This window comes from Carcharhinus amblyrhynchos, chromosome 8 (genome assembly GCF_965287045.1).
Source record: "Carcharhinus amblyrhynchos chromosome 8, sCarAmb.v2.hapA, whole genome shotgun sequence".
In the NCBI taxonomy this organism is placed as follows: Eukaryota; Metazoa; Chordata; class Chondrichthyes; order Carcharhiniformes; family Carcharhinidae; genus Carcharhinus; species Carcharhinus amblyrhynchos.
Window position 1 is genome coordinate 58,867,478 of NC_137331.1, and position 13,879 is coordinate 58,881,356.

The following is a 13,879-nucleotide window of genomic DNA, read 5'->3' on the forward strand; positions in this document are numbered from 1 at the left end:
GCACCCTCTTCTGATACGTCATAAAGTCACTGTTTCCCCGACACTGATATGCCCAGATGAGCGCAAAATGGAGAGCTTTGGCAATATGTATTTTTTCAGCAATACTTGATAGCATTCCAACTTTTAAAAATGCGTGTTACTTTTGTACATGCTTGAATTCTTTAAGTTGATTGTTGTGTAACCCAATAGTCACAGTGGCATTTCTTCTCGGTATCCAATGGGTATCAGCCATTGAAAAGACCCATTGCCCTGTCTGCTGGTTATTCCATTATCTTCCTCTAGAGGACGCACAGCTCCCTGACGGCTCAGGAGGCTTCAGAACCAGATTTCTTTCTGTTCCTGGTGTTAAATTAAGAGAAGAACACAATGCTTTGAGAATCAGTTGTTAACGACATTTATGAGTTAGTTGACTTGGTGTTCTTTGATCGTGATTTTTTTTTTGCTTTTCCCCCCCGCCTTCTGTGCGCTAGTAGGTTGTTGCGGAGTCGCAGCTGGTGCCGCTGGGCCTGGGACTGGCCTGAGGCCGCTGTCGGCCTGGTTGTTATTTTAAGTTAATATTGAAACCGGTGAGGAGGTGCGGCGTTGAATGACAGAAGCTGTTGTCGCGGTGCCGAGTGAAGGGGATATTTAGGTGGGAGGAAATGGCTGGTGTGAGTGGTAATGTCGCCCAGAAGACTTGGGAGCTGGCGAATAACATGCAGGAAGTTCAGAGTATCGATGAGATCTACAAATACGACAAAAAACAACAGCAGGAGATCCTCGCAGCTAAACCCTGGACTAAAGAGTAAGTCTAAATATTTGAATCGTTGCTATTACTTCAGACAAGATTAATATTTGAAAAAGAGCAGCCATTGAGACCTCAGGCCCGACCTTTGTTACATCATTATAGAGGCTTAAATACATCAAGAAACAGCAATCCCAGTAAATGTAACTTGTTCAGAAAGAGTTTTTTTGGACAGTACTTTGGGGCAAAGGGATAATGTAATTTTATTGCAGCCAGAGTGTGCAATTTAGTATGTGCTGTTTTCTGTACAGTATATGTGCAAGTTAAATTTATTTAACTTTTGATGCTACAGGACTGATTGTATACATAGCAGACTACTTTTATTGGCTGGTAATATGTGTGTAAGAACAGAAGGATGATAATTGGGCTGTGGTGTGCCTCTGGGCTGTGGTGTGCCTCCAGCCTGCTCTGCTGTTTCATATGATTTTTTAAAAATCATTTAAAGTATGTGGACTTATTGTCCATCCCTAATTGCCCTTGAGAAGGTGATGCTAAGTTGCTTTCTTGAACTGTGGCAGTTTATGGGGAACATACAGTTCGCGGTGGTATTATTACATATCTGCTGCCTTTGTCCTTCTAGATTGTCATTTTCATGGGTTTAGAAAATGCTGTTTAAGGAGCTCTGATGAGTTCCTGCAATGGATCTTGTAGATTGTACACACTGCATTTGGACATTACCTGAGGAGTTGTGAATGAAAAGACAAAAATGGCCATCTGATTCTGCCTTGCACTAAGTTCCTACTTGCACTAATGTCTCAATTTACCACTCTGCTTATTCACGTACCAGGTTAACATTGCAATCTGTGATTATGCTGTATGTTTATTTAAATCATTTCCACTAAATGTGAACACTGAAGGTATAGTATTCACAGGTGGTGTTCTGCAGGGAACTCTGTAATATATAAATGACTTGGAAGAAAACGTAGCTGGTCTGATTAGCAAGTTTGCAGATGATCCTAAGATTGCTGGAGTTGCAGATAGTGATGAAGGTTGTCAGAGAATACAGCAGGATATCAAGAGGCTGGAAAATTATGTGGATAAATGGCAAACGGGGCAGCATGGCAGCACAGTGGTTAGCACAGCTGCTTCACAGCTCCAGGGACCTGGGTTCGATTCCTGGCTTGGGTCATTATCTGTGTGGAGTTTGCACATTCTCCTCGTGTCTGCATGGGTTCCCTCAGGGTGCTCCGGTTTCCTCCCACAGTCCAAAGATGTGCGGGTCAGGTTGATTGGCCATGCTAAAATTGCCCCTTGGTGTCCTGAGATACATAGGTTAGTGGGATTAGTGGGTAAATATGTAGGGATATGGGGATAGGGCCTGGGTGGGATTGTGGTCAGTGTAGACTTGATGGGCCAAATGGCCCCTTCCTGTACTGTATAGATTCTAAATGGAATTTAATCCAGATAAATGCAAGATGATGCATTTTAGTAGATCCAATTCAGGTGGGAGCTTTAAAATAAATGGCAGAACCATCAGGCGCATAGACACACACAGACAGATAATTGGGAGTACAGATCCTTAAAAGTGGCAAGCACAGGTGGTGAAGAAAGCATATGTCATGCTTGCTTTCGTCAGCTGGGGCATTGAGTATAAAAGTTGGCAAATTATGTTACAGTTACATAAAACGTTAGGCCACATTTGGAGTACTGTGTCCAATTCTGGTCGCCATACTGCCAGAAAGACATGGAGGCTTTGGAGGGAATACAGAAAAGGTTTACCAGAATGTTACCTGTTAAGGAGGGTTTTACCTGTGAGGAGAGATTAAATAAACTGGGATTGTTCTCCCTGGAAAGACGGAGGCTGAGGGGTAACCTGAAAGAAGTGTATAAAATTGAGGGGCAGTTGGAAGCTTTTTCCCAGGGCAGAAATTACAATTACAAGGGGACACAAGTTCAAGGTGGTGGCGGGGGGAAAGGTTCAATAGAGATGTGTGGGAGGGAATTTTTCACACACAAGGTGATGGGGGCCTGGAATGCACTGCCAAGTGAGGTAGTTGAGGCATACACATTAGCAACATTTATGACTTATCTGGATAGGCACATGAATAGGCGGAGAATGAAGGGATATAGGTGGTTGGTCTAAAAAGGACAGTGTGATCGGCGCAGGCTTGGTGGGCTGGAGGGGCCTGTTCCTGTGTTGTATTGTTCTTCGTAGGTACAGGAAGTCATTCAAGCCTAATGAGAAAATAAGTTTGCCTTATAGTAACTCGCCCAATGATTTAAAAAATAGGTATGTGTATGATAATGATTATAGGGATGTCTAAGCCCCAACAATCTGACATACCACGAAACAGCCCTAATTGCTCTTCTTCTTTGGCTTGTTCTTGAAATTTGTATGTCGACAAGTTTATGATGGACGGTTCTTAGTAATTTGCCTAATTAGATAAATCCTAAATGGGAGCATCAACACTTCTGTTAATCCCTGAAACTTGAGATATATACAAAATACACTTTTTATATATAAATATGAATGTAGCTCCATGATGTGCATTTAGACTCACAAAGTCACAATTTAAGATGCATCTAATCTGTCTGCAAAATCAATCATATTTTTATACCATTTATTTGAAGACTGCTGAATTTGCAATGGTGACCAAGTACAATAATAATCCTTTTTCACAAACTTTGGTCTATTTTCCACAGTAAGATATGATTTTGAATGCCTCTATTACATCTTTTTCCAAGGAAAACAGTACCAATGTCCAATCTATTTGCATAACTGAAGTATCCATTTTTCTCTTTGAAGCATAGTCACTGTTATGAGATTCGACTTGCCTTCTGATCATGAATGGTGGCTGGAAACTCCAAATCACGACGGGCCTTGGGAGTTTTGTGCATGCACAGACTGGGAGCAAGCAATGCACGTGCAATTTGACAATTTGTAGTTTTTTGGCTGTGGATGGGCCAGAGCACCTGCACAAAAAGGAAATGATTTGAAAACCTGGATCATATGATCAGAAGTGGAGCGCCATACTCTTTAGGTGTCTCCCAGGCAGAGAATGGAAAGAGGTCCCAGTTAGGAAGAAAGAGGCTCCAGGCAGATAGTGTTGCGATTGGTATCTTCAAGTAATGGGGACTGGGGAGAAGCACTGAAGATCTAAAGGGCAGCAGAAGGTTGGTGATTTCATGTTGCGGGCCTTGGGGCAGAGGTGTCCCTTTGGATCAGTTGTATTCTGCTCGGTGTTGCTAAATAACTTAAATGATGCTTGTGAGTTGGTGCTAGAGTGTAGTTCAATTTTTCCCAAAATACTGTACAGCCAATTATGTAGTTTTTGAAGTTTAGCCGTTGTTACAAAGCAGGAATCACTACTGTCAGTTTGCATACAGCAAGGTCATACAAATAACAACGAGATGGATAATCTGTTTTTGTGATTTAGCTTGGGGGATTGGATTTCTAATTAGCTGCTAATAGCTAATTTATTGGAGGACAATACTATTGTCTGACCATGATCACGTACAGAACATCAGTTGATATTTCAGTGCAGCACTGACAGAATGCTGCATTGCATGAGAAGTTAGTTACCTGTCATCCTATTCATTTATCTGACAGCATTGAAAGCAGACCAGTGAGTTCTTCCAATTGGGTGGATGTTCTTCCCTTAACCAGTATCACCAAAAACTGACTGTCTTCCAGTAAATTGCTATTTTGTGGACCTTTATATATTTTTACCTACATAACAGCTGAATGTTATCATTTCTATTTTGGTGTTTAGCTTTCATTTTGAAAATAGTCTTTATAGATTTAGTACACTGAATAATATTGATAACTCTTCATATATTCTGTGATCAAGATTTTGTTTTATTCCATCCATTTGACATTTGCATTTTTTGTAACGACTAGTATAAAGCATTGTTTCATAAGATTTTAATGAGAAATGCAAGAACTTCATTGTGACTTTGTCAGCAAAACGAAACACTTTTTAAAAAAATTATTGTAACATTTTTTCCAGTCATCATTACTTCAAGTATTGTAAGATCTCAGCCCTCGCGCTTTTGAAGATGGTGATGCATGCCAGGTCAGGTGGAAATCTGGAAGTGATGGGCTTAATGCTAGGAAAAGTGGATGGAGAAACAATGATTATAATGGACAGTTTTGCTCTCCCTGTTGAAGGGACAGAAACAAGAGTCAATGCTCAAGCTGCTGCATATGAATACATGGCTGCCTATATTGAAAATGCTAAACAGGTATGTTAAATAACTTCACAGATTTTTCCACTGTGTGAAATTATTGCAGTTTCTTTTAAAGTACTGAGATTCAAATGGCAAATTTCAGATTTGTAAATCCGGTTTAAAGCTCTGAAAAGTGCATTGCTAATGTGTACGAGTTATTTCCAGACCTTCACAAGCTATCTTTTGTAATGAAAGAATCCATTTATATCTTAGTATAACTCTTGCATCTGTCTTCATAACTTCCTATTGTATTCTTGTCACAGTATTTGTTAACAATTTTTCCTTTTTGAATTTCTCTGTCTGCATTTTCTTGATCTGCATTTAACTATTGTAAGATTTTTTGAGACTACTGCTGTAAACTCTGAACCTACTTTAGTAAACTTGTAGAAGTGTTCTGAGTGATCTGTCATTATCATATTCTTGGGCTTGCACTTAAGTAAGTGAGTCCTCAGAAGTAAGGTCATGCACAATCAGAGTCTCTCTACCAATGGCCCTTTCCCCACCCTACACGAGGAATGGGAGTTTCCCCCAAAGATCTATCCATCTGCCTCTCTCCTTCTGCATTCTTCTTGCCAAATTTCCCGTCTGGTCACTGGATTTTCTCAAATCTCAAAAGTTTTAGAAACTTTGTTTTGCTTTCCTCCACGGTAACTGGAATTTCTATTGTCAAAGTAAGAATTTAAACAAAACAAAAACTCATTAGCATAGTTACATTCATCCATTGAATTATCTACTTCATCTTTCTCAAAAGTCTGTACATGGACTTGATACTTTTGTTCAGAGTTATGATTTTGTGGGTTCAGTTTGGATTGTACGGTCTGAACATAAACAATGTATATCGTTGTGTCAGCCTGATGGATTTACAGCACTGGACTACTTGCATGCCAAATAACGTAAGCAGTGTATAATAGAGATAAGCAATCCCTCCACCAATGAATCACATCTAAGTTCAACCATCATGAATGGTGGTGGAAAATTAAACAACTAACTGGAGGAGGAAGCTCTGAAAATATCCCAAAATGGCACTGAGAAATGGCAAATAAGATTCAGTGTGGGTAAATTTGAGATTGAAAGAACAAAAAGGTGAATTATTGTATAATTGGAGAGAGACTGCAGAAAGCTATAGCACAAAGAGACTTGAGGGTCGTTGTTCATGAAACCCAAAACATTGGCATAGAGGTGCAGAAGGTAATAGAAGGCAAATGGAATTCTGGCTTTTATTTCAAGGGGGCTTGATTATAAAAGTAAATAGGTATAGCTACAACTGTACAAGATACTTGAGACCACAGTTACAATACTGCTTACAAATTTGACCCCCTATTTAAGGAAAGATATATTGTCATTGGAGACAGTACAGAAGAAGTTTACTAGGATGATCCTGACTTTGGAGGAACTGCCATATGAGGAAAGATTAAACCAATTGGGTCTTTACTCCTTGGTTTTCAGATGAATGAGGGGCGATACGATTGAAACATGTAAGATTCTTAGAGTGTTAGACGAGGTAAATTTGGGAAGATGCTTCACTCATGAGATTCTGTAAAACAGAGGACATTGTTGCAGAATAAGGGAGTGCTCATTTAAGTAAGATTTGAGGAAGAATTTCTTCTCTCAAATTGGTGAATCTTTGAAATTCTTTGCCCCAGGAAGTTATGGAGAGCGATCCTTGAACAAGGCTGAGATCAATAGTTTTTAAATCAGTGGGGGAATTAAGGGTGACAGAGAGAAGCCAGGAATGTGGAGTTAGTGAGTGTTAGATGAGCCATGATCTTACTAAATGGCAGAGCAGGCTTGAAAGGCTGAATGGTCAACTCCTGTTCCTATTTCTTGTGGTCTTATCCCCATTATCAATGATGGGGAGCCCAACACATCAGTGCAAAAGACAAGGCCAATGCATTTGCAACTATCTTCAACTAGAATTGCTAAGTGGACAATCCATCTTGGTCTTTTCCTAAGGTTCCCAGCATCACCAATGTCAGTCCTCAGCTAATTTCTCCACGCGATGTCTAGTAATGGCTGAAAACACTGGATACTGCAAATTGGTGCTGACTGATGCTGCAAAATGGCTGAAAACATTGGATATTGCATATTTCTGACAGCAATATATCAGAAATATTGCTGACATATTTCCAGCAATAGTGCTGAAGACTTGTGCCCCAGAATTAACTGCACTCCTAGCCAAGCTGTTCCAGCACAGCCACAACACTGGCATCTATCTACCTGATGTGTAGAAAATTGTTCAAGTGTGTCCTGTCCACACAAGGCAGGACAAATCTATGCCAGTCAATTACCACTCCATCGGTCTACTCAATCATCGGCAAAGTGATGAGAGGGTTGTTGTAAGTCCCATTGGAATGAACCACTCCTGGTAAGTGGGGGTGTGAGTGTGGAGGAAAAGTTTAAATGGGAAATTTAATATTTAAATTAGCCTCGTGCAGAGCAACACAATAAGCTGGGAGAATTGCCCCCATTTTATTTTAACCAGAAACAAAAAATGCTTCAGTAAGCCAGCAGATGGTGCTATTTAGCTTTACGAACAGCTGATGGAACTAAAATGTCTGTTTTTAGCCATGTTTCTTAAACTTGTGACATCTCTTTGGGACCAATTTTTAAAAATCAGTTACAAAGAATTATGACTAATAACATTGAGTTTAAATTAACTCAACTTAAACTAATAACATTGAGTTTAAAAAAAGCAAGAAAAACTATACAATGCGTGCTGCTCTATCATTTTGGGGATATGGTTTAAAGGGGTTGCTGAACCTGACTATTAGAACTGAGTGAACTGATGTAGAGAAATAGTTACAAAACCAGGAATTATTTGGCATCAGCTGAAAGCGTTAGTTGAACTCTATCACTCAATTCAATTCGATGCCTGCTGTCATACTGTTTAAAATATTTAAAAGACAGCAATGGATGGAACAACTATTTATAAATCACAAGACAATTGAACTTTTTTTTACAGTTTGGTCAGCGCCTGGAATTAATTGATAAGTTCACGTTTGAGGTGTACGCTGTTCATGTTTGATGAAGGTCTACACCTGAAATATCAGTACATAAGTCAGCACTGGTAGCGAGAAATTATGTGTTGAGTCTTTTTGTTTCAAAATTCCAACATCTGCAGTTTTGTTTTCAACAGTTGTTTCTAACGAATCCTCACATCTGATTTGCTTACTTTGTTGTGACGCATTTCAGTTTAAAACAAAACCTGTGGTATCTTTTGTATGCTTGAAGAGTGCATTTAAGCTTTTTTTTTCAAATTATCCATGTATAATTTTATTTTCCAATTGTCTTAGGTTGGACGTCTTGAAAATGCAATTGGTTGGTATCACAGTCATCCAGGTTATGGTTGCTGGCTGTCAGGAATAGATGTTAGTACCCAGATGTTAAATCAACAATTCCAGGAACCATTTGTAGCAGTTGTGGTATGTGCCCTATTTTATATTACCTGAGATACATCTTTTAATAGATAAAAAATCCTTTCTCCATGCACTTCCTGCCAACTTTTACCATTATGAGATCCAATATGAACATTTCTAATAGAAGCTACCAATGTAAAACATTTCCTAAGATGTTGCAATTTCCGTTATAACTGTTAACAGGATTTTTTTTAAAGTACCAAAATGTGCAATTTCAAAATAAGCAAACTACACATCACATTCATTCTGTCTTCAGATTGAATTAGCTTTAATGACAATCTATAATTCACATTCATCACTTAAATTGTAATTGGACTTTTGTCTGTTCTGTTTATCTTATTCAACTTTGCGGAATCCAAAATTTGATTTGTGTTTAACTATTTATAGTTATAAATGTATTAACACCTAAGAGTATTTAGCTCACTAAATCTGTATATACTTAGTCCCATACCTTTCAAAACTTTCCTTTTTCAATTATATTCTTCATTTTGTTTCCCCATAGTTTCTCTCTCTCCTGAATATTTTGTAATCTGGAATATTCTTTGCTGTAATTTTACTCATTCTGTGTTAATGTTATTGTATTGCACCAAAGCAATTTATGTCTTTGGTTAACCAATTTTATTCACAAAATACTTTTGTGCATTTATGTGTATGGAATTTAAACGTCCTGCTGCTAGTAGTCTTGCTCATTATCATTCCTCCTCCCTCTTTTATTGATTTTTCTTTGGCCATTTTTACTTTCTGTTTTATCATTGTTTCTCTCCTTCCCCAACCATATTGGTTCTAACAAAGTTAAACTTTTCTCCTTGACACAAATTATTCTGGCAGTGAAGACACCAGGCCTAACCTTTTCAGTCAGGCCCATTCGCCCAGCACGTTACTTCTACAGATCTAATCCAAATGACTCAAATTTCTGCACCTGCACTCTAACCTGCACCTCTTACCTCCTGAAATTCCATCTATAACACCATGAGGAACGACTTTATAGAATTTAATTTGAAGAAATTGCTGTTCATCCACTAGAATGCTCAGCTTAATAATTTCACAATAGTGGAGAAATGGCAGTGGTGAAGTTAAAGCTAGGTGGCTAGGTGTTGTCGACATACACGGAAACACTAAATTTGTGATTTTTGGATGATATTGCCTAGGGGATGCACTTAAGTGAGAAGTAGGAAGGGTCTAAGGATAAATCCTTGCGAGACATCTGAAAAATTGTGTGAGATGGCTGGAGAAATGAAACCATTGTGAGTGATAAGCTGGCTGCAATTCCTGATGGATAGGAGTGGAGTAGAAGGTCATCCATGATCTCATTGAATGATGGATATGCTCAAAGGGTTGAATGGCCTGCTCCTGTTCCGATCTTGTTATGGAATCAGACAAGGATAGTTCCATCTAGCTGGAAAGACGTTGGTTGGGGATTGTGGGATCAACTGTCAAAGTCTGAAGACAGGTTGGGAGCAAAGATGAGGGATTGTGTAGGCTGTCAATTGCAACTTTAAGAACCACTTTACTGCTGTGGCATCATAAGTCTTATTGGATAGATTCAAACAGAGTTCCAGGGAAAATATGCATGGATTTGGGAGGTGACAATATATTCAATGACTGGAGAGGGAGATTGGAAATGGGATGTTAGTCCACAAGATGATAGGGCTGGTTTTCTGAGGAGAAGGCTGTTGATGGTAGATTTGGAGAAAAGAGGGACAGCACCTAATGAGTCAGAACCATTAAGAATATCAGTTATCAGTTAACATAAGGGTTTGGAAGGAAAGTTAGGTTCTTGCAGTTTAGTTGGAATTCTGTTGACGGAGCAGGTATGTGCCTCCAGGGCAAGATCTAATTGGATGTAGCATGAAGGGAGATGGAGAATAAACTTAATATGTAACTTCAGGGCAGTAAGGAGCTTTAGAGGAAGGTTAACTGAATGGGTAAGTGAAAGGGAGGAAAGAGGCAACTGATCAGAAGTTCTAATGTCAAAAAAGTCAATGAGCTCCTTGCCCTTATCATTTGAGGTGAGAGTGGAGGAGACATGGGAGAAGGGCCTAAGCAGATGATTTGCACTTGGGTGAAGCAACTGGCAGTATCTTTGCTTTCCAGAATGATAGTGAACAGTGAGCAGTTTAAGCATACAGGCAATCTGATGCTTTGTGTTTACACGAATTTTGCGAGAACGGCTAAGTTATTTATCCACCATACCTGTTCAAGCCGTTGTTCAAACCTGTTCATACCTGTTCAAACTCTTTGGTTTTGAGGGAAAAACAAGCACTTATTGGGGGCTAATACATCAACGGTGAGGGGGTGTTTGAGCAAATCAGCTGCAACAATGTTGTGAGTGGAGGGCTAAAGACTGGACAGTTAAGATTCAGAAAGTTCAGTAGGAAATAAATTTGTTATTTTCCAAAGCATAAGGATGAGATGGGGTTGGGATATGGAAGAAGAGTGTGGGTGGATGGTATTACAAAGAAGTGAGGTACCCTTTGTTCTCTCAAAGAGTCATTATTATGTGGAATTCTCTTCCCCAAAAAGCACTGAAGCTGGGTCATTGAATTTATTTTAGACAGATTTTTGATAGACAAGGGAGTCCAGCATTATGAAGGGGCAGACAGCAAAGTAGAACTGAGACCACAAACAAATCATCCATAATACTGAATGGTGAAGCAGACTCAGGGCTGCATTTTCTACTCCTCCTCATACCCCATGTTCTTACTTTTGCATGTGATTGATGCAGCATATACTGGAAGCATCAAGATCATTTGAGATAGCCACCAGATCCTGGGGAGGGGGGAGGCGGGGTGGTTGTTTGGTGAATTTGGTTTGGCAGTTTTATATAGAGCGAGAGATTAAGGGAGCATTAGAGGACAGTGAACTCATAACTTTGTCTATAATTTTTGAACTTCTCTAAATTCAGTACTTCACACATGACTATTTATGTGGTGTACATGTTATTATTAAAAAAGCAATTGAAGTATTATTTCTGTTGGTTTGTAGATGTCCATGTTAAGAATTTTGTAAAGTTATGCTGATCAAGATGTGTTTTTTTTTCAGATTGACCCAACGCGAACTATATCTGCTGGGAAAGTAAATTTAGGGGCTTTTAGGACATATCCTAAGGTAACTCTTCCTGCTCATTTTGAGGTGCAATGCTGCATCTTGTCAGCTTGGATCTTGTTTGTCTCTCTTGTGGAGATCTTGAATTAGATTCAGTTGGAATTTGAATTTGGTTTTGGACCAAGCAAGAATTTGGGTTTGCCCGGTCCATTCTGAGCTTGGCTTTGTAACTTTAAGGATGGAGTAAACAATTTAAAAAAGCTCTTCCGATTAATTTTTCTCACTCTAGTTCCAGGACAGAAGAAATCATTCAGTATTACAAGCTGTACCCCAACACCACATCCATCCTAAGAGAACAAACAGTACAGCACAGGAACAGGCCCTTTGGCCCATCAAGTCTGTGCCAACACAATACCTCTCTAATCTAATATTTTCTTGCCTCTACGTGGTCCACATCCCTCTATTCCCTGCCTATTCATGTATCTATTCAGATGCCTCTTGAACGTTGTCATAGAATCTAGTTCCACCACCACCACCTCTGGCAGCATTCCAGGCATTCACCACCCTGTGTGAAAAACTTGCCCCTTACATCTCTTCTAAACTTTCCCTCTCTCGCTCAACCTTTGCCTCCAAGTAATTGACTCTTCAACCCTGGGAAAAAAAACTCTGACTGTTCACTCTATCCAAGCCTGTCATCATCTTGTAAACCTCTACCAGATCTCCCCTCGTCCTCCGATGCTTCACTGCAAATATTCCAAGTTCGTTCAATCTTTCTTCATAGTCCGTATGTTCCAAACCAGACAACATCCTGGTAAATCTCTACTCTTTCAAATGCATCAACATTCTTCCGGTAGTGTGGTGACCAGAATAGTACACAATACTCCAAATGTGGCCTAACCAAAGCCTTATACAGCTGCAACATCATTTTCCAATTCTCAAAGCTCTGAACAATGAAGGCCAGCATGCCATATGCCTTCTTGACCACCTTGTCCACCTGAGTTGCCGCCTTCAGGGAACTGTGGATCTACATGCCTAGATCCTTCTGTATGCTAATATTTCTGAGGGCTCTACCATTTACAGTATACTTTTTTCCTTCTACAGTAGACTTTCCAAATCACATTACCTTACGTTTGTCCAGGTTAAATGCCATCTGCCATCTTTTGGCCCAGGTCTCCAGTTAACTTACATCCTCTGACAGTCCTCCTCACTATCCACTACTTCCTCAATTCTTGTATCATCTGCAAATTTACTAATCAGACAACCTACACTTTCCTCCAAATCATTCTTTATTCTTGTGGAACACCACTTCGAACACCAGATAAGGCTCTTGAGGAATACAAAGATGGCAGGAAAGAGCTTAAACAGGGACTTAGGAGGGCAAAAGGGCCATGAAATGTCCTCAACAGGCAGGATTAAAGAGAATCCCAGGGATGCCAGTGTAAATTTTTTATGCATATGAGGAGGAAGAGGTTTCTAAGGAAAGGGCAGGTCCACTCAAGGACAGTGGAGGAAATTTGTGTGGGGAGCCAGATGAGGTGGGTGAGATCCTGAATGAATACTTTGCATCAGTAATCACAAAGGATAAGAATGTGATGGATGGTGAGTGTAGAAAGGAGGATGTTGACGTTCTAGGAGAAATGGTAAGGTGGACAAGTCCACAGGGCCAGATAGGGTCTATCCCAGAATACTGAGATGAGGGAAGAAATTGCTGAGGTCTTGCCCAAAATCTTTGTATCCTCTTTAGCCACAGGTGAGGTACCAGAGGATTGGAGAGTAGCAAATATGATTCCTCTGTTTAAGAAGGGCAGTAGAGAAAATCTGGGAAATTACAGTCCTGTGATAGGCCTTATATCAGTGGTGGGGAAATTATTGGAGAAGATTCTTAGGGACAGGATGTACTCATATCTGGAAGAGAATAGGCTTATTAGCAATAGGCAGCATGGCTTTGTGAAGGGGAGGTCGTGTCTCACAAATTTGAGTTCTTTGAGCAAGTGACGAAAGAAAAATTGACCAGGGGGCAGCGGATGCTATATACAAGGACTTCAATAAAGCTTTCAATAAGGTTCCTCATAGCAGGCTGATAGAGAAGGTGAAGTCATATGGGATCCAAGGTGAGCTGCTGAGATGGATACAACATTGGCTTGGGCACAAAAAGCAGAGACTAGCAGTGGAAGGATGTTCCTAAGAAATAGAAAGTGAAGTGAAGAGAGAAATGGCTTAAAGAGTTGGGGATAGACATTAGCGAGAAAATCCCATGGCAGAAAGACTGTTAGGAATGGTGAGCAATTAGAGAAATCACATCAGTTAATGGAGACAAAAATTAGAAAGCTGGAATGCAACTTAAGAATCAGAGGTAAAGGACTGACCATGAGAAACATCTGAAGATTTACTGGTGAAAGTGTATGTTAATTTTAATTGTAGTTACTAGACTTCACGTAAATTAGCAGAAATTTTGAGTTCAGTT

General features: G+C 39.7%; 1 protein-coding gene across 1 annotated transcript in view; it reads left to right on the plus strand.

The window, feature by feature from the left end:
- The first annotated feature begins 283 nt into the window (after nucleotides 1-283).
- The window catches only part of cops5 (COP9 signalosome subunit 5), a 41,040-nt gene continuing 27,444 nt past the window's right edge, over nucleotides 284-13,879 (plus strand). The window contains exons 1-4 of the mRNA XM_080194132.1: nucleotides 284-784; nucleotides 4,735-4,969; nucleotides 8,248-8,376; nucleotides 11,413-11,478. Coding sequence (XP_080050258.1) covers nucleotides 642-784; nucleotides 4,735-4,969; nucleotides 8,248-8,376; nucleotides 11,413-11,478 — 573 coding nt within the window. The 5' untranslated portion in view covers nucleotides 284-641. The remainder of the gene's footprint in view (nucleotides 785-4,734; nucleotides 4,970-8,247; nucleotides 8,377-11,412; nucleotides 11,479-13,879) is intronic.